The sequence below is a fragment of the Narcine bancroftii genome, chromosome 3 (genome assembly GCF_036971445.1).
Source record: "Narcine bancroftii isolate sNarBan1 chromosome 3, sNarBan1.hap1, whole genome shotgun sequence".
NCBI classification, from domain to species: domain Eukaryota; kingdom Metazoa; phylum Chordata; class Chondrichthyes; order Torpediniformes; family Narcinidae; genus Narcine; species Narcine bancroftii.
This window is the reverse complement of record NC_091471.1, coordinates 27,485,906-27,513,471: the sequence shown is the minus strand read 5'-3', so window position 1 is coordinate 27,513,471 and position 27,566 is coordinate 27,485,906. Positions and strand designations below refer to the sequence as shown.

The window sequence follows — 27,566 nt, the reverse complement described above, 5'->3', positions numbered from 1 at the left end:
ACCCAGACTAGCAAACTCCATTCTTTGTGTAAATCTCCTGGCCACCCATTCCACACATTGTCTATACAGAATTTTTCATGAAAACAGACAAAAATACCTGCAGAGAATTTCATTTTCTGTTTAATTTTGCGTTTAAGATGACCATAGGTCTTAACTTTGTCCCATTGTCCATGCACGGTAACACCACAGTAAATCTGGTCCTTTCATAGCTGGTACTTCTAGTTTACAGTTTTAACACCTTTCCATTCCATTGTTCTGTTGCCTATCATGTCAAACTTCATGGGGGTTTCGCCTATGATTCTTATATTTGCCAATGCAAACTAGTGTTTCCGCCCGTTCCGTATAATAAATGGTGAAAACTTACAACTTTATGATCAAAATCTTTTGGTAGCTTCTGTGCAATTTCTGTTTTTTGGTGTAATACCAGATTTTCCTGTTCATGAGCCGACTGTAGTCTCAAAATCTTTAATGAGGTCTGGATCAAACTTGGTCCCCTGCAGTGCAATTTATTTCAGGCAACTCCAGCAATCTTGCCTCTGTTCATGTACTCATTCTGCAACGTGATTTTCCAACTCTGGCCAATGAGTGATTCTCTTTTCTCAAAGAACATTGTTTTTTTGGTATTTTCCTTAAAGTCTCTTCCTTCTTCCTCCAATCTCTTACCAACTTCTCATGCACATCAAATTTCCTCGCAGCACCGCAGTTGTTGGTTTTCTTGGCCATTTCTATCACTTTCAACTAAAAACTCACTTCACAATTTCGTTGTGTGCTGTGTTGTGTTGATGGACCCTCCATGATAGCAATCACCTCCAGCCAATGCCCAGCAGATCAATCTGCACGATCTTTGGGTGGGGGGGGTGGTCATGTATATGCCGGTCAACAGCTCATCTCAGGCATCGTGAGCTTTGGGGCTTGACTTATACATCAGGCAGCCAGAAAATGGGGGCTGACTTAAATGCTGGATATACCATAAAACATTTAAAATTAGGCTGAAAAATGGGGGTAAACTTGTACCGGCAAAATATATGGTAAGTGGTACAATCTGCCACAATGGCATTTAGCAAAATACAGCTGAAGACTGAAAAAGACTCGGATAGTCCTTATGTCTGGAGCTGTGATTCTCAACCTTTTTTTCCACTCCCCTACCACCTTAAATAATCCCTTACAAACCACCGAGCACCTATGCCATAGGATGCCTGAAATACTTTTAAATGCTTATGGTCTAGCCATGTTTATTTTCCACATAACAAGTTATTTCGCCAATACATTGTAACTGTGGATAGAACAGTATGTAGCATGAGCCTAAAGATGATGATGTGCTGCATTTCATGTTGTGACTAAATACACAAGTTGTATCACACACGCAGATCAGGATGTTCCTTCACTATTTCCTGCTCCTATTTATTATGGTCTGAAGCTGACAAGGGAGGACAATCAAGAGGTGAATATTAAACTCCGCTTAAAAATTAATACTGATTTGATGGAACATGAACAGAATCCTGTGGAACCCTACTTCTGTACACTAAACATTATAAACAAGTGTATAATCATGTATGCAATTAGATGAGAATAGATATTTCTGATGCAGAGCCACTTTTCTGAATGGCAGGAAATCAGAAACTCTTCTCAACAAGATCAACATGCAATGATCAAAGTGTTAACCGCTGCATAAGCTGTTACCTGGTCTCCATATAATGCAATAAATCATCTGGTGTCAAGCACTTTTCATTTCGATATAGTTTGTAATCAAGAAAATAAAATTTTATTTGATAAATCCTGAACTTCTCCAGCTTGTTTTGAATCCGAAAGGAATCCTTCACCTCGATTTTGTGTAAAACCTGAAACGTATATATTTTAAAAATCCATGTTAACATGACAAGCAGACCCAGAAATGCAAACTAAAAGCTAGAAGGAGGGACATAGAAAAGTCTATTATGTGAACGCATCCTTCGTCCACCATATCTACTCTGACCATGAAGCCAATCTAATTGATCCCATCTGCTTGCACATGGTCTGTATTGTTCTATTCCTTGCCTCTTCGTATATCTGCCTAAATACTTCTTAAAAAATACTGTCATATCTGCTTCCATCACTTCTCCTGGCAGTACATTCCAGGCACCTTCCATCCTCTGTATGGGGGAAAAAAAAGACGCATTGTAAGCTAATTTTAAACTTCCCCTCTCACCTTAAACCTATGCCCTTTGGATTTTCCATTCTGGGGCAAAAAGCCTCTGACTATCTCTCGTATTTATTCTTCACACAATTTTATCTACTTCTGTTAGGTTGCCCCTCAGCTTTTGCAATTGTCCGGAAGAAAAATTCCTCTCTGTTCAACTTCTTCTTGTAGCTTTTACTCTAATCCAGGTAATATCCTGGTGAACCTCTTTGGGATTCTGTCCAAAGTTTCCACATCCTTCCTATACATCTAACATCCAAATGTATCCCAAAACATTATGCTGCTGCATCTTAACTTCCTGACTTTATATAGCTTCAATATTCAATTGCAAGCAGAAAAACCATTTTGATTTGTCCTTCAATATCGCAGGCATTGCACAATTCAGAGAGAGAGGCAGTAAAATGAATAAAAGGTATGTCACAAACTGCATTGAGTGTTCTTCTGCAAATTCAATCAACTAACAATTTTTTTAACAAGATCACAAGCTAAAACAACAGAAGCAGGCCATTTGGCCCACCAAGTCTGCTCTGCAAATCCTGAGCTAAAGTGTTCTCACATTTAGTTCAAGTTCTGACCTTTTCCCCATAACCTTGACTAATTAGATACCTATCAATCTCCCCCTTAAACTCTCCCAGTGATCGGGCCTCCACAGCTGTATGTGCCAACGAAATCCACAAATCCAGCACCTTCTGGCTAAAGAAATTTCTCCTCCTCTCTAATGGGTACCTTCTAATTCTAACACTGTGACCTCTTGTCCTGGATTCACCCACCAAGGGAAACATCTTATTCACACCTACTCTGTCCAATCCTTTCAGCATTGGAAATGTTTCGATGAGATCCCCTCTCATTGTTCTATACTCCAATACAGTCCAAGAGCCACTAAACATTCCTCATAGGTTAGCCCTTGCATTCCAGGAATTATCCTGGTAAATCTCTCTGTACTCTCTCTCCAACATTATTACGTCCCTTCTAAGGGTCTCAAAACAGCACACAGTACTACACAGGCAATGGAAGAGTGTTCTTTTGAGACGTTTAAGAGCAATGTGCTTTGTAGGTTTTCACCCAAATACTTCCATAGTGGTATTAGATTTTTGTCTCATAATTATGCAAATAAAACAGTTTGGCACTGTACCCTGGCAAAAGTATTTACATTAGTCTTGTTATGTAAGAATATGGGGCATTTCTATAAATCTACTGTGTATTTTTGGACCGAGGTGTTTTCATCCACTGCATATTAAATAAGTACATTAAACCTGGAAAAAAAATGAGCATCTATCTTGTGAAGTGGCTCGGCAACAATATTTTTCATTCAATAGCTTTCTTTCACCCACTGTGGGAAATGCTCACATAATGAAAACCATTATTTAAATATCAGTTTATTGTTGAAGAATACTCTGCCCAAGATACATTTCAGCAAAAAGACAAGAGCAGGATGGTTGGCATAGCAGTTAGCGCAACACCTATACAGCACCAGTGATCGGGAACATGGTTTGAATCCTATGCTGTCTGTAAGGAGTTTGTACATTCTCCCCATGTCTGCATGGGTTTTTCCCGGGGGGCTTTGGTTTCCTCCCACTGTTCGAAATGTACAGGGGGTGTAGTGTAGGCTAATTGGGTGTAAATTGGGTGGCATGAAATGGCCTGTAATTATGTTGTATGTCTAAATTTTAAAGAAAACACAAGCCACAAGGGTAGGAGTTAACCATCTGATTCATCAAGTCTGCTCTGCCAGTCAACAAAATCATGGCTGATCTGATCATGGACTCAGCTCCACCAAATTTTATTTCACTCATAACCCTTAATTCCCCTACTTTACAAAAACCATCAGTATTACATATATTTAATGAATCAGCTTCAATTGCTTCCTTGGGCAGAGAATTCCATGGATTCACACTCTGAGGAAAAAAACAGTTCCTCCTCATCTGTCCTACATCTACTCCCTGATCTTGAGGCTACATCCCCAAGTTCTAGTCTCACCTACCAGTGGAAGCAACTTCCCTGTTTCTACACATGCAGTGAATTTCTTACTTGCTTGGGTTGAACAGATATTTAAAAAAAACTACAACAAAATTAAATTCAATTATAAAGATATAATAAATACAAAAGATAGATAACAAATAATCAGTTACCATAACGCAAGAACCCAATCGTGGTCTTATAATAGTGCAGTCCTTTTTGTAATGTCAAAAGTATTTTATAATTAGTGTGACAAGGGGAGGTTCAACAGCCAGATAGTCATTGGAAAGAAACTGTTCTTGAACCTAAAGTGCTGGTCTTCAGGCCTTTTTCCCCAAAGATCGGAGCAAGTAAAGGTTGTGACCAGAGTGAATGGGGGGTCCTTTATGAAATTGGCTGGCTTCTTGAGCCAGCGCCTCACACAGATGTCTTCAATGGATGACAGGTTGGACCTGTGATGAACCGACTCGTTAGGTTTGCTACCTTGTGCGTTTCCGGGTGCTCGAATTTACAAACGAAGAAAAAAAGTTTCCCTCCTTTGTATGAAGAATTGTGCTTACCTCTGCCAAACATACTCTTGTGAGCTGTTTCTTCAGTTTTTTAACCTTCTTCAATGCTTTCTTGGAATTCAATACAGGAATGGTCATCATCGGAGTTTTAATATTAGCACTTGCCACCATTAGAATTTCACGCAACCTTTTGAAAAGTCAAAACTTTATAGTTACATGACAATAATTATGCACTAGAGTGTTACCGCTTTCTTTGTTTGGTGAAGTGATACAGGAAAGACAAAACAAGCACAAAGGCCAAGCCACTTCAAGTTTGTCTTTTTACTACACGTACTTAATCACAGAGTAATTCTGTTTCTTTAACAAAAACAGCCATTACAGAATGCAAGAAAAGGTTGTACATCTCTCAGGAGACATGAATGGGTATTCAAACTTACAAAATGTGTGCAGTATCCAGATTTGGTATCCAGATTTCAAGCAACCAGCAGCCTCAAGCAACTGGCTTGTAAGGTGAACAGAAATCAGTGGATCATGAGGCCGTGGATAAGTTTTAGTTAGACATGGTAAGAATAAGTCTCAAACAACCAGAAAATACACTTATCTGGCATCCACCAATCCACGTAGGTGCTGGATACCAGGGATTTTACTACATAATGTTCTGAATAGGTCAGGATCAACATTTTCATGAAGATGAGGAGGCTGCCCAAAACCAATTTGCTTCCTGCCATGAAATTAACTTCCAATAATTAGTGTTTTAGCAGGTAGAATTTTAAATGTGCACCACTTTTTAAGTGGTTATCAAAGGCTGCAACCAGTACTTTTGGTACTTGGCTAACAAATTATGCTGGTGTTAATGAGGATTACTAGAATTAGCAGCAGAATGGATTAAATTATTCATAATACAGGTACACAATCTTTTATCTGGACACCTAAAATCTGGAATCTCCAAAAATTGGCATTTTATTTCCTGATGCTGGTACAGTGGAGAGGGGGAGGGAGAGAGAGAGAAACGGCAGTGCGACTCGGGAGGGCGACTCGGGAGAGACCACAGGACAACTCGGGAGGGGTGGGGGGGTGGGGAGACGGCAGTGCGACTCGGACGGGTGAGGGGGAAGAGAGACGGCGGCACGATTCGGGTGTGTGAGGGGGAGAGAGAGAGACGGCAGCGCAACTCAGATGGGTGGAGGTGGGGAGAGAGACAGCAGCGTGACTGGAAGGGGGTGGATATGGCAGCACAATTCGGGTGGGCTTAAATCTGGGGCAGCTGGCTTTGGTTCTGAAATCCGGAAAGATCTGAAATTTGGAACACACTGTCCCCCAAGGGTTCCGGATAAAGGATCGTGTACCTGTATGACATAAATCTTGATCCTCAACTGCAAGTATTAATTGAAAAATCCATTGTTCAGCTGGAATTGTAGGACACAGATGCACCACAAAACCAGACTATCTATCTAACTGGTTATAAACCACATCAAATAGTTTCCCATAAATATAGTGAAAAAAAATTAGAAAAGGGAGTTCTTCAACATACAAGCATTTACAATGGAAAGTGAAGGCAAAGGTAAATGGAATGATATAGGTAGGGCCAATAGGAATATAGGACCACAAAATAGAAAGGCCATGAGGGAATATGAAAAAATTAGCACCATCCAGAATGGATAAATCACCAGATATTGAAGCCATAGGTTTGTAAAGATTCAACATGGGAACATGTCCCTCAGCCCACAAGCCTTCACTGTTAATCACACATTCTTTATATTTTTCTCATGTTCTCATCGACTCCCTGTAGATTCTACTTCTTACCAACATGATGGAAAATTTACAATGGCCAATTAACCTACTGACCTGTACGTTTTTAAGATGTGGGAGGAAATTGCAACACTTGGAGTGCAATTGCGGGGTGGGGGGGGATGTGGGGAAGTAAACCCATGTGGTCACTGGGAGAACGTGCTAACTCTACACTGGACTGGACCTGAGGTGAGGATTGATCCTGAAAACTGATGCAGTGAGGCAGCAGTTCTTTTAGTTGTGCACTATGCCACATGCTCTCCTCTGGCTTAGCAGGTGACAACAGAAATTTTAGTGGACTGTAGCATGAAAGTGTATAATTGCCAAGAAGATACCCAGTGTTTGCTGCTCACAGTGTCTGACAGAAAGCATGTTCACAGAAATCAGTTTTGCCCTTCCTCCAATATGACAGAACCAGTACTTGAAAATTAACATGTGTGAATTAATATCATATGGCCATGCAACTAGTTTTATCTCAACTATCAGTGCTAAAATGGACAAGTTTAAATTCAGAAAACAGAACCGACAAGGCACAGAACATTACTGACAAAACAAGTAATGTGAATTTGGAAAGCAAAAAAAAAGCCAGAACCAACTCTGCAGATAAAGCAAGATTTGTAGTGATGGAAACAAGGGTCAACTTTTTCAAACCTTTCATCAGAATTGAGAGTTACGCGAGTACAGTTTGCATTCGGGATAAATAGAAATTCTGCCGGGTTCACAGGTGAAAAAAAAACTGAGGGTTATATGTGACGTCATGTATGAACTCCAACAATAAATCTGAACTTTGATAATCAACTGATGGTAAATAAGTACAGATTATGGTGGATTGAAGGGCAATGAGCGGGAAACGTCTCCAACGAGGCAGAAGTCAGATATAAGGGATTATGTTCTCTTGTCCTCTCTCCCAAACTACTGTTTTTAAGGCATTTACAGGGTATTCTGTTCTTGCTAATTTATTCAATTTGTTATTAAAAGACAATAAAAAATTAATACATGCAGATTTATAAAATTTTTCCTTCACTCTTTAAGCACAAATAAAAAAGCTCGTCCCCCTCCCTTTTTGCAGCTCTGCTTTACCTGGGGATCCCAAGGGTGACATTCATTTCTCCTCTGCCTGCAAAATGGAAAGTGTTCAGTGTCATCTGTGTCGAAGGTTCTCCGATACTTTGTGCCGCTAGGAGCCCCACAGCCTCTCCTGGTTCGCACAGAGATCGCTGCCACTTCAGACTCAAGAGGTCCTTTAAACTGAAAGAAGATGAAGATTCAATCAATTTTCCACCCAGCTAAATCAAGGATAGCATTCCCTGCCCTAGACTTGCAGCTCTCGGATCAGTGGGAAGCAGCAAATCTAGAAAATAAGGCAGCACTGACATACACCTTCCATCCAGGTAGTGTCCTGTTACCTTGGAAAGCTGCCAAAATATTATAGGACTCATTCAATCTTGCTCATGTTCTCTTCTCCTCACTTCATCAGGGAGAAGATACATGAGCTTGAAAACATGAATCTCAAGATTCCCGGACAGTTTCATTCCTGCTGTTATCAGACACTTGATTGGAGGATAACGTTGCTGCACTGTGTAATGTAAGGTAAAAACATCATGAGATGGAACCGGAGAAGGAGTCACCTAGTACTAAGGAGTAACAGGATGCAGGTGTGACCTTGTACGCTCAAGATAAGTTTGGCACTAACAAGCTGATGAGCAGCAGACTAACAGTGAAGGGTAGCAACAGCTTATTCATTGGACAGTGTAATGGTATGATAATTTACTAAGTGTGTGTCCTGAGGTATAAAAAAACACCACTTGCTGATATCAGGAGAATGCGCCTTCTCCAACTAACACTGTTAGTTGCAAGTGTTACAATCCGATAATAAAGAACCTTGATTTCGACTCAGTTTGGTGTCTGACTCACTCATTCTCGAACAAAGCAGACCTAACAATTTGGTGACCCCGACGTGATGGGTGAGTGGACACTCTTACAATCATCTCAGCCGGCTGACAAAAAGGTCCAGAGAAGCCTGTTTTAACAAAATTCTCTCTCTTAAAATCTTTATGATTGTCAGTAAGAACTGGAGATCGGACAAATTAGACGATCATAATTGAAGGTCGTCACCTGCCAGGATTGTAACACGTAAGTGTTTACAGACAAAACTATAAAAGTCCTTAAGGTGTTTTAGTGACATTTGATAAGTGCTTCGCCGACAAACTACTAGAGTTTAAAAAGTCTTTATTGTGACGTTGCAAAGTCAAATAGAGTGAGAAGGTGGTCTAAGAACATTTGGGGACCTGAGTTTTCTGCCCTAAACCGGTTATTAAGAGGAGAAATCTCCCACGTGAAGGTTGGGCTTTGAAAGAAAACAAAGGTTCAGGCTTATTGGTCTCAATTGTATAAGACTCGCTTATAAATGTCCGGTAGGTATGATAATGTCTGTACACTTGAAAACTTAAGAATTTATTTCCCAAATTCGCCGTGGAGGAATACCACAGCGGACATTAGAGACCTTGAGACGACAAAAAGAGTACTCAGAGATGCCTGCCTGGTGAACAAGGGCGACGACCAAAGACTGCAAAAGCTGTGTCCGGATCAGGTAGGAGATATCAATGAAAAAGTTGACAGGATCTTAAGAGACACATGGTTTATTCGAAATATTTTTGACAAGTTAAATGAAGGTATTCCCAGCATCACCAAGGAGATAAAGTTACGTAAATTCATAGATTGGTACAGGGAAACTGGACAAAAATATAGCCCAAAAACTTGGTTTCCTAGTTGTAACCTAACTTTCAGACCTCTTTGGGAAAACAGAGAGTGGAAGACGAGCAATCAGAGTATACAGGACAGTCTGAGGTCCACCGGAGGACCAGACTTGGAGACTGTTTCACTAAAAAACTTTTGTCATCCGGCCTGCAAGGAGACATTTTTAAAGGCGATTTTTGTTAACATAGATCCTCTAAACGGACAAGAACCTAAATTAAGAGAGGCATTAGGAAGCGACCCCGCAGCAATGGCTGCACAGTTGCCTGCTAAGACCTTTGACCAAGTTATTAGGGAAATTAATCAGAAATTAGAGAAGCGAAATACCAGTAAAGAGGCATTGGAGAAACAAAGAATTCTCCGAAAATGTGTAGATCGCTGGAGGAAGATGGGGTGATTACCCGGGAGCGCCGAGATGTTCCTGACAGGTGAGGGAAACAAAATTCTAAAGCGTAGGGTCTTAGATAAGCTGGAAGAAACAAAACACAGAAGGGAAAGGAAAAGTGCGTGTTTCTGGTTTCCAGCCACGAAGTGTCCGGGTTTGCTCTCTCCCTCCCTCCTTTCCCCCTCAGCCCTCTCTCTTCTCTCCCCCTCTCTCTCTTCTTTCCCCCCCTCCTCTCTCACCCACTCCCCCTCCCAATCCCAATCTGTGGCGGTGCTGCCCTGAAATTCCCAGGTGGGGCAGGGCAGAGAAATACAATTTGGTTTTAATTTTGTGCCCACAATTCCAACTCCGCATCAAATGGGATCCTGTTTTATCCTCTCTCCCTCACCCCCACCATTGTGGGATCAGGGCAGACGTTGTGGGCTGACGTGTAGCTCACTCGAGGTGGGAGGGAAGGAAGGAGTGGTGGTTCCCAGTGGTGGGAGACCCAATCTGATCCAGACCAGTGATCACAGGATAAGAACCTTTTAAAGATGTAACCATGAAACGGAAGTGTTAATCTGAAGACTTTTCTCCCAGTGGGGCCAGTGCAAGGCATTTTCTCTCTCTATCTCTCGTGCTCTGTGTATCTGCCTCTCTATCTCTTTCTCTCGCTATGCTCTCTCTCTCTCTCTCGCTATGCTCTCTCTCTCTCTCACTCTCTCTCTCTCTCGCTCTCTCTCTCTCTCAGTCTCTGGATGTATGTGATGTCATGTATGTACTCTGACAATAAATCTCTCTGACATGATCTGGTTTTACGGAGACTTGTCAGGGCAGTCATGCTTCCCCGGGCTCTAAGCCTAATTAAGGTGGCAGGCCATTCCCTACAAAACACAAAGGAAGGGAAAGGAAACACGGCGGCTGACAGAGCAGCCAAACAGGTTACTGGATATCAAGAACCTATACAGGGGATGATTCTGAGGTCCCATGGCAAAAAAGAGGAATTAGAGAGAAGAGAAAATAGTAATAAGTTGAGTGACCAAAAGGAGAAGGAGGGAGAGGGACCCCCACCAAATATTGAACACCTGATAGAAATACAGGAAAAAGCTAGCCCAAGTGAGAAAGAGGAATGGATGAAACCCGGTGATACACGACAGGAGATCATCTATGACAATCGGACAGTACATGTCTGGCGCTCCCCGATAGGTACGATAGTTGCCCCCGCCAATTACTTCCGCTATTATTTGAAGAAGCACATGGGCCGACTCACATTAGCGCCACCAAAACTTATAGTACGCTTAAACAACATTGGTGGAATCCCCACTTACGTGAGCACATTGACAATTTTAGAGCTGAATGTACTATCTGCAATGGGCATAACCAAAGGATCACCTTACCCCACCCGCTTTTACGATTTCCAGTACCGACAGCCCCATGGAAAGAGATCTATATTGACTATACAGATATGGGTACTGACCTTAGGACAAAGGAAGGATACCGATATCTCTTAGTGGCGGTAGATAGGTTCGCACGGTGGGTGGAGGCTGTCCCAACGAAGAGGGAGGATGCGGATAGTGTAATAGGCTGGCTGACGCGAGAGTTGATACCCCGCTACGGGGTCCCCAGCAGAATATGCACTGATAATGGGTCCCACTTTAAGAATGAGCTGATCCGACAGGTTGAAGAATACTTAGGGATCAAACACCGTTTCGGTAGTGTCTATAGGCCTGAGAGCCAGGGGCTAGTAGAAAGGGCAAACAGGACGATAAAATCCAAATTAGGTAAGGTTTTGGGTGGGACCAGGGTGAATTGGGTCGAGGCATTGCCATTAGTACTGATGTCTATGCGACAAGAGAAGGCCAAAGATACCTTCCTGTCACCACACGAGATTCTAACGGGTCGACCCATGCCCGGTCCAAAGATTGATCCAGCCTGGGTAAAGAAATGGGAAGAAAGGGAAGTGGAACTGGACCATTATATGCAGATGCTGGGTAATATGGTTGCTTTAGTTTCACAACAGGTGGCGAATGCAAATAAGGAGAACCCAGACACTGAAGGAGTTCCAGTGAAGGAGGGAGACCTGGTGTATATCCGTAAACCAGGGAAGGTACATTGGACTGAAATTAGATGGACTGGACCATACACTGTTACTGCCGTGACAGATAGGTTGGTAAGAATTGACAAACCAGGGGATAATAATTGGCATCATTTTGCCTTTTGCTCCAAGGCAAAACAACAAGTAGCGAGTATTGGAAAATATGATGAGACTCATGTGGACAATGCCGAGGGCCCTATGGGCTTTCCTGCTGATGGGTTGCCAAACAAGCCAACAGAGTAGTTCGGATCCATGCGGGGCCAAAGTTATTCTGAAGATAGATAAAGACAAGGATAGCACCTTCCAGTTCGATCTATGCTGCACTTCTATCTCTCATAACACAGGGCCAGATGGGTCACTCACTAAGGGGCTGACAAAACTTAAGGCATTGGCGAAGGAATTAAAAGCCCAATCTGGAGTCTCTAACCCTGTTTTGTCCTGGTTACATGGAGTGTTTGGGAAATGGGGCACAATGTTGGGACAACTTTTCCTAGGATTGTTCATTTCTGTATCCATTTTTATCACTTGTGGCTGTTGTTGTATTCCATGCATTCGAACGCTGGTCACGAGGACCATTGAGAGAGCCTTTGCCAACCGCGATGAGCTGCCTCCAAAATATCAAGCTCTACAAGCTACGGAGCGGGACTATCTCACGTCACAGGAGGCGTCAAAAAATGCTGAGATCGATCCGGAGTCTGATTGAGAATGTGACGGGGAGGAGGGATTATAAAATAGATTGTAGAACAAAGATTATAAAATAGATTGTAACACAAATGTTAACTTTTATCTTAACTAATTACAAATGCTTAGAAGGGATAGCCAGTTATTTGCTTGGGGGCAAACGGGGAGGAAACTTGTAAACGGGCGATGGGATCGGGAAAACGGATGGGGGGTATACGTTAAAGAGGGTTGGGGGGAGCCCTCGCCCACAGAACCCGTATAGAACTTGGCAATAATAGGCGAACTAATGTAACGCGGAGGTAACATAGTCAGGGCAAGATTGTCCTCTAAAGAGGACAAAGGAGGGATTGTAAGGTAAAAATATCATGAGATGGGACCGGAGAAGGAGTCACCTAGTACTAAGGAGTAACAGGATGCAGGTGTGACCTTGTACGCTCAAGATAAGTTTGGCACTAACAAGCTGATGAGCAGCAGACTAACAGTGAAGGGTAGCAACAGCTTATTCATTGGACAGTGTAATGGTATGATAATTTACTAAGTGTGTGTCCTGAGGTATAAAAAAACACCACTTGCTGATATCAGGAGAATGCGCCTTCTCCAACTAACACTGTTAGTTGCAAGTGTTACAATCCGGTAATAAAGAACCTTGATTTCGACTCAGTCTGGTGTCTGACTCACTCATTCTCGAACAAAGCAGACCTAACAATTACTGTACTTTTTCTTTATCCTGCAGACAACAGACTCGCCAAGGCAAATAGCGCCTTTGGAAGACTACACAAAAGAGTCTGGAAAAACAACCAACTGAAAAACCTCACAAAGATAAGCGTATACAGAGCCGTTGTCATACCCACACTCCTGTTCGGCTCCGAATCATGGGTCCTCTACCGGCATCACCTACGGCTCCTAAAACGCTTCCACCAGCGTTGTCTCTGCTCCATCCTCAACATCCATTGGAGCGCTTTCATCCCTAACGTCGAAGTACTCGAGATGGCAGAGGTCGACAGCATCGAGTCCACGCTGCTGAAGATCCAGCTGCGATGGATGGGTCACGTCTCCAGAATGGAGGACCATCGCCTTCCCAAGATCGTGTTATATGGCGAGCTCTCCACTGGCCACCGTGACAGAGGTGCACCAAAGAAAAGGTACAAGGACTGCCTAAAGAAATCTCTTGGTGCCTGCCACATTGACCACCGCCAGTGGGCTGATATCGCCTCAAACCGTGCATCTTGGCGCCTCACAGTTTGGCGGGCAGCAACCTCCTTTGAAGACCGCAGAGCCCACCTCACTGACAAAAGGCAAAGGAGGAAAAACCCAACACCCAACCCCAACCAACCAATTTTCCCCTGCAGCCGCTGCAACCGTGTCTGCCTGTCCCGCATCGGACTTGTCAGCCACAAACGAGCCTGCAGCTGATGTGGACTTTTACCCCCTCCATAAATCTTCGTCCGCGAAGCCAAGCCAAAAAAGAAGACATTGTATAGCAACATTTTCTGTACTTACTGTAACTCGACACCTTGTACTTTTGTTGAAAGATTTCACTACACTGTACTTAACAATGAAATGACTCTTGGGAGATTGAGGGTAAGTTTTTATCTTTTAATCAGATGAGGGAAGATTTTGGTATTGATAAGAATTCTTTATTTCTTTATTATCAAATTCGATCTTTGGTAAAATGTATGTTTGGTAGTGAGATGATTTTACCTAAAATGACTAAATTTGAGACTTTCTTAAGGTACCAGAGATGGGTTATATTTCATTTATGTATCAATGGTATGGATAAAAAGGGTTGGGATAGATCTAAAAGTAAATGGGAAGTGGATATTGGTTTTACTTTTTCTGAAGAGGATTGGCTAGATATCTGTAATGATACTGTAACTAGATTGATAAATACATGTTATGCAATGATTAATTACAATTTTTTACATCAATTATATTTGACACCTGAAAAATTTAAAAAATATGGTTTTAATGAATCAGATTTGTGTTTTAGATGTGGTGATACGGTTGGAACTTTTTTTCACGCTGTTTGGTCATGTACACATATAATCTTTTTGGAAGAAAATTCAATTGTTTTTAGAATATTTGTGTAAGATTAAAATAGTTTTAGATCCAACAGTATTTTTATTGGGTAGTTTGCAACCTCTGAACGGCTAGGGATTAAATAAGTTTCAGCTTTACCCCCTCCATAAATCTTCGTCCGCGAAGCCAAGCCAAAGAAAGAAAAATATTCTCTTTTTTCATGGCTCTCAGGAGTGTTGGCTGAAGGGGGGCGGTGGGTTCTCTCCCTTTTTTTTCTCTTTTTTTAATAGAAAATAAAAAATGTTCATGTTTAATTGCTGTATGTCATATATTATTTGTTTTTTGAACGAATAAATAAAGTTTAAAAAAAAACTATGAAATGACTCGCCAGAAAAGCAAAACAAGGCTTTTAACTATATTGTGGTAAACGTGACAAAACAATTCAATTCAATTCAGACTGCGCAGTGGAAAATAGAGAATACAACTTCATCTTGTGCATGCAACTAATTGGCATTGTGCAAGTAGATTCTGCCTCTCAATTCCAGTGATCCCATTTCAATCCTAACGCTGGCCTTTGGAAACTCGCGGTTGAAGGACCTACACAGGCTGTGGGCAGCTGGAGACTAGCTCATGAAAACCTAGTTTTGGAACTACAAATCGAGAGGGTACTGAAGGCAGGAAGGACCTCGAGCACTGAAGGCTTCCTGATCGCATCAGAGGTTTGAACCTGGAGTTCAGGTTGTGGATGGTTTGAATTGGTCTGTGTAGCTGCAGAGGCTGAAGAAATGTTGGAGGTGAATACACGATCCTCAATGTCTTAAAGGGACCCTCTTATGCTTTTTCTCCTTTTGTCAGAGGCACTAGGCGACTCTTTGTTTGCCTTATGGCAGACAAAACTTGAAGAATATCATGTACATTACACTTTAATGTATTATTATATGACAATAAAAGGAACTATTGACCTTTGGATGGTGTCTATGTGTTACTTACATATTTTCCATGACTATGTAGTTCCCCCACTAACATCCCAAAGACATTCTGGTTCATAGCATAAATGGCCACCATAGAGATAAGTGGTTAAAATCTGGGAAGAGTTGATTAAACTATGAGAATCCAAGGGTACTGAAGGAAATGGCAGAAATTATAGTTGATGCATTGGTGGTCATATACCAAAATTCCTTGGATTCTGGGCAGGTCCCGGCAGACTGGAAGACAGCAAATGTCACGCCACTTTTTAAGAAGGGATGTAGGCAGAAGACTGGAAATTATCGGCCAATTAGCTTGACGTCTGTAGTTGGAAAAATGCTTGGTGCCGTCATTAAAGATGAAATAGTGAAACTTTTGGAACGTAAGGGTTCAATCAGTCAGACTGGTTTTAGAAAGGGAAGATCTTTTTTGACAAACTTGTTAGGAATCTTTGAGGATATAATGGGTGCGGTGGATAGAGGGGAACAGGTTGATGTTGTATATTTGGATTTCCAGAAAGCGTTTGATAAGGTGCTGCACAAGAGACTTATCAGTAAGTTACAGGAAAGTGGAGTCTGGGGAAGTATATTGGCCTGGATTGAAAATTGGTTGTCTGACAGGAGGCAGAGAGTCGGGATAAATGGGAATTTTTCAGGTTGGCAGAGAGTGGAGTAAATGGGGTGCCGCAGGGGTCAGTGTTAGGCCCACAACTGTTCATCATACATTGATGACTTGGAGGAGGGGACAAAATGTGGTGTAGCCAAGTTTACGGAAGAGCAAATTGTAATGAGGATGTGGAGAGTCTGCAGAGGGATATAGTTAAGCTGGATGAGTGGCCAAAGGTCTGGCAGATGGAGTACAATGTTAGTAAGTGTGAGGTTATCCACTTTGGCAAGAAAAATAAAAGAGCTGAATATTATTGAAAGGGTGAAAAACTACAGCATGCTGTTGTGCAGAGGGACTTGGGAGTGCTTGTGCATGAATCGCAAAAAGTTAGGTTGCAGGTGCAGCAGGTTATTAAGAAGGCAAATGGAATGTTGGCCTTCATCGCTAGAGGAATTGAATTCAGGAGTAGGGAGATAATGTTGGAACTGTATAAGGTACTGGTGAGACCGCATCTGGAGTACTGTGTCCAGTTCTGGTCTCCATATTTGAGGAAGGATATACTGGCTTTTGAGATGGCCCAGAGGAGGTTTACTAGGGATCCCTGGGATGAAGGGATTCACTTATGATGAAAGATTAAATCGTCTAGGATTGCATTCGCTTGAGTTCAGAAGGAGAGGAGATCTTATAGAAACGTATAGGATTATGAAGGGTATGGATAGGATAGATGTAGGAAGGTTTTTTGAGCTAGCCGGGGAAACTAAAATGAGAGGACACAGTCTCAAGATTCGGGGGAGTAGGAGGAGTCACGTGATGGAGTAGTGGCCGGACGGTGAACTCCAGCCCTCTCCAGAAAAGTCGGGAAAAACAAAGGAAAACACAAAGGCACAGAAATAAAAGTTACAGAAAAGTGAGTATAAAGGTGGAAAGAAGATGGCGACAAAAAAAGAAAAATCGGAAGCAACGGTAAGAAGAGAGGAAGAGAAGACAAAGGAGGAAAAAGGTGAAGGCCTTACCTGTCCGAAGAGGCTCGCTGCGGAGAGAGAAACCCGCTTCCTCAGGTCGGTAAATAATGGACTACAAAAATGGCTCGCAGAGCCGAGTAAAAGTGCGCAACCGCGCATGCGCGGGGAATCGCGCATGCGCGATGCGAATGAAAAAAAACACACCGACTGGAGGGGGGACCAGCTGGGGAGTCGATCTCCACAGCCGGCAACGACAGCTGCAGAACACCTGCAGCAAGAAGAGACCACAGAAGACAATAGAAACAAGAAAGAAGAGGAGGAAAGGGCACCAAAGAAACAACAGATGGCCAACCCAGAGGAAGAGGAAGAGTACAGTGAAATAGAAGAAGAAAAGAAAGGCAAGATAAAGGATATACTTTCTCTTATTAAAGGATACATGGAGTCATTTAAAGAATGGCAAACACAGGAATTTAAGGATTTAAGAAAAAGAATAAACAACACAGAAGGGAAAATAAATAAAATGGAGATGACCTTAACAGAAATGGGAAAGAAAATGGACAAGATGGAAGAGCGGGCAGTAGCAGCAGAAATGGAGGTAGAAGACTTAAAAAAGAAATTGGAGGAATCTAATAAAAAAACTAAAGAGACACAAGAACTACTAGCTCAAAAAATAGATACAATGGAAAACCATAACAGAAGAAATAACATAAAGATAGTGGGCCTTAAGGAAGATGAAGAAGGCAAGAATATGAGGGAGTTTATAAAAGAGTGGATCCCTAAGACCCTAGGATGTCCAGAACTGCAGCAAGAAATGGAAATAGAAAGGGCACATAGAGTATTGGCCTCTAAACCACAACCACAACAAAAACCAAGATCTATTGTAGTAAAATTCCTAAGATATACTACAAGAGAAAAGGTACTGGAGAAGAGTTCAATACAGCAAAGGCGATTTTATGGAAGAAAGGGTATAAATTTATACTAAAGCATCCAGCGGTATTGAAAATATTTATTCCAGGACAACAAAACAGACTATTCTCGGATCCAGAAGAAGCACGAAAATTTGCAGAACAATTACAAAAATAGACTGAGGGAGGAAGACGGGTAATGAGAGTTAAAATGATCACGATTGATATGTATGTGGGTAAAGACAAAAATAGACTGAGGGATGAAGACAGGTAATGAGAGTAAAAATGATCACGATTGATATGTATGCGGGTAAAGAGGTATAAGAGTGAATAGAGACAATGTGCATGCGTGAATGTATCTGTACTTAGAGGAAAATATAGATAGTATAGACAAGAATTAATAAGGGAAGGTAATGGAATAGAGAGAATAAGGAGGGAATTAAAAGAGTGACCTTTGTGACATATGAAAAGTGAAATCTTTTCTGGGGGGGGCGGGGTGGGGGGAAATAGCGGTCACTGCAAAATCAGTTGACGCTTGCGAGTGGATTCGCAAATCCAAATGGAGAGGGGAGATGTGGTTGTCTGACAAGGGATAAAGGACAACTCAGGAGGGGAAGGGGAGATTGGGGATAAATAAGATAGAAATAGGAGAATAAGGAAAATGTTGGATGTTGTAGGAATGTTGTCTTATAAAGAGTTGAAAATAAGAAAACAGAAATGGAAAAGGAGGAAAGGTAATGATGGAAAAACGGAAAGAGAAGATAAACAAAATATAAAAGGGCTACGCTGAACTATATGACTTTAAATATTAATGGAATACATAACCAAATTAAAAGGAAGAAACTACTAAATTTAAATGAATAAATGTATTCCATTAGAAAAAATAACATATAGGTTAAGAAATAATATTGAAATATTCGAACAAGTATAGGAGCCTTACATTAAATACAATAGCGAAAACCTACCGGGGACAAACATTACTTAAGTTGATGGAAGGAGAAGGTAAGAAAAGAATGGACTCAGTAGAATTTCTGGTGTATTTTTGTTGAATGACAACATTGTCTGACTGGCTTAATGCAACCTAGATTGTATACCTAAAATGGATGAGAGGGGGGGGTGGGGGGGTGGCTTGGGAGGAAGGGAGGGGTGGGGGGGGGGAGAAAAAGTCACTGTATATGTGTGAAAAAGAAATAGTGTATATCATGGCTAATGTGATTTATGGTGTGAAAAATAAAAAATTTAAAAAAAAAGATTCGGGGGAGTAGATTTAGGTCAGAGATGAGGAAAAATAGTTTTTTCCATAGAGTAGTGAATGTTTGGAATTCTCTATCCAGGAAAGTGGTTGAGGCTGTTTCATTAAACATATTTAAAATTCGGTTAGATACATTTTTACATGATAGAGGAATTAGGGGATATGGGGAGAAGGCAGATAGGTGGAGTTAGGTCATAAATTAGATCAGCCATGATCGTATTGAATGGCGGAGCAGGCTCGATGGGCCATTTTTGGCCTACTCCTGCTCCTACTTCCTATGAGAACAGATGCGAAACACAAAAACTGCAGCTGCTGAAATATTGAGCAGACGGCAATTCTACTATTGATGCCCACACAGGGAGTGGAGACAAATCTCCCAGTGCTCCTCCTCAGGGTCTTATTACCTGGTCAACAGCCCCATGCAGATTTAAATTACCTGTACAATTGTGTTGGTGGATGCTCTTTTTTAACATCAACAAACCTGTGAAGGTTCATTCCCAAGTTGGTGGTGCCCATGCCTGGCTGCCCAGACCACAAGGGTTCCATGTTCTGTGGGGAGCCGCACTGCAGTACAGGGCACCAGAGCAGGAGAACACTTACCTGTCAAGAAGAAGCCTGGGAGAGAACCCTAAAGGGTAGGATGCCACAGTAGTGGACCAACAAGGAGCTCAGCAGCTGAAGGAGTTACTGCTAGAGATTGGCTCCCGGAAACCAGGTATTGGGACCAGGGCTCAAAAGGGTGCTGATGGTGAGCAGAGCAGGGCTCCTGTAGGGCTTCAGGTTTTAACAAGTTTGGTTCAGAAATAGGGGCTGGAGAGGGCAACTTAGATACTGGAGCTCAGATTCATCAATGGAACAGAAAGAAGGTCATGTAGCAACAGAACTTACAGGATCACAGGAGGTAGTAGCATGAGTGGAGTTGGTAAGATCCACAGATACTGGACATCTATGAAGAGACCCTTTCTTTCTCTTTTTGGTAGGGGCACTGGAAAAGTGGCATCTCTTTGTGTGTATTTACAGCAAAAAAATTTTTTTAAGTATTATTTATATGACAACAAAAGAATCTGAAGTGCTAGCTCCAGGAGGGTTGCTCCAATATGTGGACTTCCAGGAACTTGAAAGTACTAACCCTCTCTACCACCATTCCATCACGGCAAACAGGTCTGTGGTCCCTTGGTCTCTCTTCCCCACAGTCCACAAGAAGCTCTTTGGTCTTGTTGACGATGAGAGCTACACCACCCAACTAGAGTTTCAATCTCCATCCCATATCCTGACTCGTCATTTCTCATTATTTGGCCAACAATGGAGGTATCTTCAGCAAATTTATAGATTACGTTGGAGCCAAACTGGGCTGCGTAATCATGAGTTTACAGGGACTAGAGCGGCATTACCACTTTCTCCACTTTCTAGCAGCAGCTCCGCCATCAGCGCAAAAACTCAGATTGAGTAAGTTCCTGATAGAAAGAGTCTTTCTCCTGATTTGGCCTTTCTTGATAGGACTGGATTTTACAGTAACCACAAAAATCTTGGATCAGCAAGAGTTCAAAATATCTTGTACCAACATGTAGCTTTAAAAGGTTATCACATTACAAACAAAAATAATGAAAGCAATAACGCCAAATATTTTGTTGTTACCTATGACAATAAAAAGATAAATAGAAGGATAAAATTAGCAGCAACAAAGTTGAAGGGTGCGGCACCGAAAAAAAGCTTAAAAAAAATCTGAAAGCCAATCTTTCTTCGCCAATTGTGAAAATCTGCATTTTTTTTAATGTAAAGATGCCAGAGTTCTAGCCTACTCTTGTCACTGCCCTCCTCAGTTGCAGACCTGTGAAAATGCAGCAGTAGATTTACTCACTTGGTCTGTGTTTGACACAAGCTGCAGCCAACATAGGATTTTAAAATATGAATTCAATTAACTTCTTTTGTTTTTCTTCGCTCTTTTGCATTCATTATTTTCCTTTGAATTTCTTTCTGAAACTCAAAAGCCACTAAGACCCTCTGACAGTTCACTCACCAAGCTCCAATGTATATGCTTTTATTGTATTTTTGCGAAAAAAGCTTAAAAAAAAAGAGATCAGATAATAAACGTGATACATACCATTCTGACTTGATGTATCTTCTGGCATCATTATGCTCCTGTTCAGCTAAGTATTTATCGACAACATCACTAAAGTCTTCCGAAACGGAACCAAAATAAATGTCAGGTCGATAAACAGAAATGCAGGGATCAGGACAGCGAGCAGACTTTTTCAAATATTTATTTTTGCTCTTTTCCTCCATCGCCCCCCACAGCTCCTGTAACTGCAGAATACAAAAAACAAAAATCAATGCCTGGTTGCTACAAGGTATAATATTCCTAGGTTCAATGAGTCAGTTCTGGATAACACTGTGGTGTACAGCAAGTAGTGTTGGTTCCTCAGAGGTAGCTCTAGGGATAGGCTTGATCCTGGAAGTTACATCCTTTCTTCCTGGTGCTCTGGTTTTTTCCATTCTCCAAATAGGAAATAGAAAAAAAGTGATGCCGAACTCAGCCAATCAGGCAGCACCCATGGAAAAAATACAGCGGTTAGAATTTTGAGTCAGGTTTCTGAAGAAGGTCCCTGACCACAACATTGGCTGCCTTCCCTTTCCACAGAATCCTGTTTGTTTGTCTGTCTGAGTTCTTGTAGTATTTCTGCTTTTGTTTCAAGTTCCAGTATCTGCAATTTATCTATTTTCAATATTTAAAATATGTCTTCGCAGGTTAACTCGTTAAGTTATTGGAAGGAAAAAAAACTGAGGGGGGGGGGCTGGTCTGGACACGTTAGAAAGAATGCTGCAATGGTAAAGGAGTGGAATGTGATTAATGCAATTGCTTCCTTGGGAACTAGCATGAACCTGACTGGCCAAATAGTCTCCTTCTGCATCAATACAAGGATAACCTATAAGTTATTTGTGTGTTTGTTTCCTATCTTGAGAGCCATCTGCAGTTATAAAAACTTAAATGAAGTACTTTTCCAAACAGTAGCATCTTATTCTTTCTCCCATTAAGAATCTTCCAATTCTGTCACTCTGTTTCATCTTTAAGCTACGACCATGCTTTTAGAAATTTTTGGCTTCAGCTGCTATCAGTTCTTTTCTCATTATGTTCCAAAGAAGTAACCTAGAAAAAATAGGCTACTTCTTTAAATCAATAAAGCTATTTCCATTGCAATAAAATGTGATATTTTTTGCCCACTCCAAAAACTGAAGTACAAAGTGGAAACACAATGCTGGAGAAACTTAGCTGGTCAAACTGAATAATAAATATAGCAAAGATAAAGATACATAACCGATGTTTGAGCTCTTCATCAAGGGTTGAAAAACTGTGGACAGGCACCCGAACAAAATGGTTGGGAGGGAGGGGAAGGGGGAGGAGCATAGTCCCAAAGGTAAGGGGTGGATAAGGGAGGAGAGTACACCAGCAAGCAGGGGGAGGAGAGATGGCTCTGTAAATGGAGAGGGAAGGGGGTGGAGAGCTGAAGGAAAGAAGACAAAGGAAATGGGAAGGGAGGGAGAATGGAGAGTAGGCTAGCAGAAACCAAAGAAGTTGATGTTAAGATGACAGATTCAAACCTGGGTCGCTGGTGCGGTAATAGAGTTGTGCTAACTCCTATGGTACCATGCTACCCTGGACAAACTTGGGTTGGCTTCTCTGGAGCATCAGAAGCTGAGGGGGCACCTCTGATAGAATTTCTTAAATTATGAGGTGTAGATTGAGTAGACGGGATCTTTTTCCCATGGTACAAGTGTCACAGACTAGAAAACATTCATTAGGAGAAGAAAAAAACTAATCAATTGGAGACTCTGGGGTTGATGATATTCAAAAGGACCTCCTGTTTCTCTGGTAAAATATGACATACTTACCTGCTGTGTTGCAGGTTCCCTATAATTTATCACCTCCCCTTCTGGATTTACTCCTTTGATTTTACCCAACTTTTTCTGTGAAAACAACAGGAATGCACCAAGACGAGGGGAGGGAGTTGGGTGCTTTCTCTTCCATTTCTTTACTGCTCTGTGATATTTGGCTGCAGTCCCACAATCCATTTTACGCAATACTTCGTCCAAGTGCTTTGACTTTTTGATGACCTCAAAAATAAAACAGGTGGAATTAATAATTTACAATCTTATGACTTCTTTATCATCCCACTTTTCCCCATTCTTAGATGACACTTCTTCAGGAGATCATCTCAGATTCACTACATGGCAGTCTGGACTAAGGGTGAGCAGATGTGTAATGTTAGTCAAGTCAAAGCCTTTCTTCCCATTTTCTAAGAACCCAACTTAATTGAATATGTCAAAACCAAGTTAGATAAATTTACAATGAACAAGAGTTAATGAACGAAGGTTAGTACATGGAGGTAAGTACTGCTTAGCCATAGTCTAATTGAATTGTAGAACAGCCTTAAGTGACTGAATTACTCACACTTACTGCTATACACACAATCCACCTCAAGCAGGAGAATAAACTGCTCTATATCATGGCTCTTTTGTCATATCCAGATAGAGAGGTAACTACAACACAGAGGTCACTGCAGAAGCCTAACAACTTCACACCAGCCTCCTCAATGCAGACGAACGAAGCATGTGTTGGGAGCCAAGTTAAAGGAAAGGACTTCTAGCATTATGACCTCAGGACTCCTAACCGTGTCATGTGCTCGTGATCCCAGAAATAGGAGGATAACATAGCAGATGGTGCAGGAGGAATAGCTTTAGATTTTGGATCATTGACCTCTCTTCTGTACTGGCAGGACAATTTTAATTTGAACTGGAGTGGGGGAAGAAGAACCAATATCCTTGTGGGAAGGTTGCAGGGGCTTTAAACTAGAGTTGCAGAAGGATGGGAAGCAGAGCACCAGAGAAAATAGTGAAGGGTTGTGGAAAAAGATGTTGTTAAGCCTGCAGACAAAGACAGAAATAGAAAGGTTGTGTATAGTGGGACTAATGTTTTGAGGAGCATCTATTTCAATGAAAAGTGCATTGTAGAAAGGCAGATGACATTAGTGCCTGGATCAGTGTGTGGAATTAGTATGACTTGGTTGCAGGAAGGGCAGGACTGTCAGCTTATCAAGGGGAAGGGTATGGAGGACTGTGGTCCAGGTGCAAAATATAGTTTTTCATAAACTACATGGGCTGAAGGCCCTACTTCTGTGATTTAGTGTTCTATAGTTCTAATAAGGGGTAGGCCACTTCAGACTAAGATACTTCTTGAAATAGTTGGTGAATTATTAAGCAATGAAGGAACTTTCATGGAATTCACTGAAACAGATTGATAAGATTTCTGAATCCAGTATCCGACACCTATGGGGATTGCTAGATGCCAGATAAGTAAAATTTTCAGTTGCTTGAGGTTGCATGTTACATGAATGGTGAACTAACAGTGAGGCCGTCAATTTTAAACCAGTATTTTTTACCTATTTATTTTCTGCAATTTTTTTGCCAGTTGCCTGAATTCCAGATAACAAGGGTTTTACTGAATTGGTAAAATTCAGGGATTGGGGATAAAGCAGGAAAATGGAGAAAAGGTGATCTTAGTGAAAGGCAGAGCAGGCTTTGAAGACTAGATGACCAAATCCTGCTCCCATTACTTGTGTTCTTTAGTAGGATAATGACATGGTAAAGTAGCAAATAAAGAGACCCAATTTCTATGTTTACAATTTAAACCATATAAATTTTTTAAAAATTGTTAAAATAACAGGAATTTAGAACAAGCATACTTTGGGTTCAATTCTACTCTATGTTGAAAATGTCTGTGTTTCCTGAATAATTCCATTGCAATACGTCCAACAAGTTGGAAAACCACTTACCTCATAGTTATCAGTAATAAAGGGGAACTGTTCTTGCTGCAGAAACTGAGTCTTTGGAATATCCAAACCATCCTCACCATAGAGGAACTGCACGATGCTGCCATCACTGTCTCGTACTGTCAGGTCATATTGCACAACCAGCCCTTCTAAATGTTTTATGATGCATCTAAGGCAAAATACAAATCATCAATAACATAACTTCTTCACTATTTACTTTATATTTTTTCTTTATTACCTATGGTATAATATTTAGAATCGGGCAGTTCAAATGACAGTCAAAAGCCACAGGGCAGAAGTACTGCATTCATTGGAGATAAGAGATTAAAAATAGGCTCCTTTCACAACACAGAAGTGCAGGTGGGAAGAAATGAATGCAAATAAAAATTATTTGCATTTCTCTTCCAAAATTTGGTTTCACTGATATTATAGAATTCAATTTTAGAGACCAAATGCAAAGTATCATTGTAATTACTTTGTGCAAATGATCCAGAACAAAAATTCCATCCCAAGAAGTTTCCTGCTTTGTTTTTTCTCTTCGCCAATGTCACCAAAATAAATGATGTGATTACATTACAATTGTATTGCATGCAAACTGGCTTTCAAATTTCCTCCATTTAAGATCAAGTTTATTGTTACACGTGTTGCAAGCCTGCTTTTTTTAGTGAGTTACATTGGGGGTTGGAACAGGGTGCAAAACCCTCACAGATTTCATAACAAAATTTATACAGATGCAGAGGCACCTGAGTCTAAGCCATAAACAGAGTTAATGGACTCAAATAAGAACCAGAACAATGGATTGTTTATCCAAGAAAAAGACATCTGTTTGGAGAGAAGTCATTTAATTATCGAGTCATTTTTTTTGGGGACATTGAAAACTGAAACCAGTAATGATCAAGCAATTCTTGCGATTGAGACACTTGAAGAAGCAAGACTGATTAATAAGTAACCAAAGATCTGCCTGAGACAGAAATGAACAGACTATGTGTGAAATGGTCACACTTTTGCTGTCGCTACTTGTCAGGGGAAAACAGTGATCTACTGTGATCATTGTAATTGTCATTTTTGATTGACCCATATCTTGGTAAAGGGAGCAGGATCATTCTTACATTTGGATCATGACCATTCTGATGGTCATTTTGTCTGACCCTTGCCTGGGTTCTTGGAAGCATCATGCAAGTCACAAGTTTAATTTCCCCTACGCAAGGAAGAGAGGAGTTGTGACAATCATTCGTACGAAAGAACAGTTCTCTGGAAGCAACGACAATGATGTGTGAGTTAAAGGCAATCTGATGACTCGATGACTCAGTGTCTCACCTACTTCATAATTACTTTTGAACAATAGTTTAAAAGTTCTGAGTTTCAACATAAGATTTCTAAGACTGAACATAAAAAATATTTTATTTAAATCACATCAAAAAATACATATTGATATTAAATTACATTAATATTTTCAACCCTCCCCCTTATTAAACTAATAATAATAAAAATAAAGAATAGATAAGAAAAGAATATGTATATTATATATATATATCTATGACAGATTATGTTGTGTTTGTATTGTATATAGATATGTTTTTGGGAGATATAGTCTGGCAGGTTTTTTTAAGTGTAGGTCACATACAAACACTTCAAAACAGATCTCATTTAAAATATTGGACCTCTGCTCAAGCCAGACAGGGCGGCTCCTGGGGGCCTTTGCAAAAATTTTGGGGAGTGCCCAAGAGACTTTACTAATTGATTGTTGTTTTGGAAAGCAACAGATGAAAGAGACTGGAGGAGGAATTCGGAGCCGCAGGCTGTCTGGAGTGCTTTCTGTTCTAAGAGGGTCATGTGGATTTGCAAGCAGAGAGAGTCAAACATGCTTTTTCTCTGGGGGGAAGAGAGAGGGGGAGAGGGAGAGAGGGAGAGAGAGAGAGAGAGAGAGAGAGAGAGAGAGAGAGAGAGAGAGAGATGGGGGGGGAAATCAGTTCTGCAGTTTTATAGTCAGCAGTAACAGCCGGGACTGGAACAGGCAAGCTTGTGGAAAACCCCCATTTTGAAGACGGATTGTGAGTGGTTATTTCAGCCTGGTCAAAGCCCTTGTGGTTCATACAAGAGGAGAGGACTGGCTGCCTCATGTTTCACTTGAAATAAGAGAAACAAAAAGGAGCTCTGTGGTGACCTGAAAGAAAGAGGTTATCATCTGGAAAACCCTGATGGGGCAAGTTTCTTCGGCAAGACACTGACGTGGCTGATTAATAGGGATCAGTTTGTGTCTAGGAACAATAAATCTCTCTCTGAAAACCAATAAGAACCTTCCTGAGCGGTAACCATTTACCTTTCAAGCATCAAAGCCCGGTGAACTTCATAAATGTTAAATTCTGAGCACAGTATAAGAACTGCCTGCAACCAATGAACTTGGAGGAATGAGAAGTGAGATTAGACTATGAAACAAAGAACTTTTCTGAACTTACATACACATTACATACACGTGCGCTTAGAATTAGAAGGGGGTTAAGTTAGGTTAGTTAAGTTAATAGTGATAAGTTAAAGTGTGATTCTTTTTTCATGTTTAAAGATAATTAAAAGCAACTTTTGTTTAAGTAACCATTTGTCTTGGTGAATATTCCTGCTGGGTTTTGGGGTTCTCTGGGTTCGTAACAATATCTCGAGAATGTCAATCTGACAATATAAATCTAAATATAAATTGATCTAAATTGTGGAGC

At 41.1% G+C, this 27,566-nt stretch overlaps 1 protein-coding gene across 4 annotated transcripts in view; it reads right to left on the bottom strand.

Annotated features, from left to right (window-relative positions):
* Positions 1-27,566, bottom strand: part of polr1a (RNA polymerase I subunit A) — a 217,102-nt gene that overhangs the window by 50,671 nt on the left and 138,865 nt on the right. For all 4 annotated transcript variants that reach the window (XM_069923650.1, XM_069923651.1, XM_069923653.1 and 1 more), the window contains 6 exons: positions 24,862-25,027; positions 22,922-23,143; positions 21,135-21,337; positions 7,510-7,677; positions 4,693-4,828; positions 1,681-1,838 (listed from right to left, as the gene is read on the bottom strand). In XM_069923650.1, the coding sequence (XP_069779751.1) occupies positions 1,681-1,838; positions 4,693-4,828; positions 7,510-7,677; positions 21,135-21,337; positions 22,922-23,143; positions 24,862-25,027 (1,053 nt within the window). The remainder of the gene's footprint in view (positions 1-1,680; positions 1,839-4,692; positions 4,829-7,509; positions 7,678-21,134; positions 21,338-22,921; positions 23,144-24,861; positions 25,028-27,566) is intronic.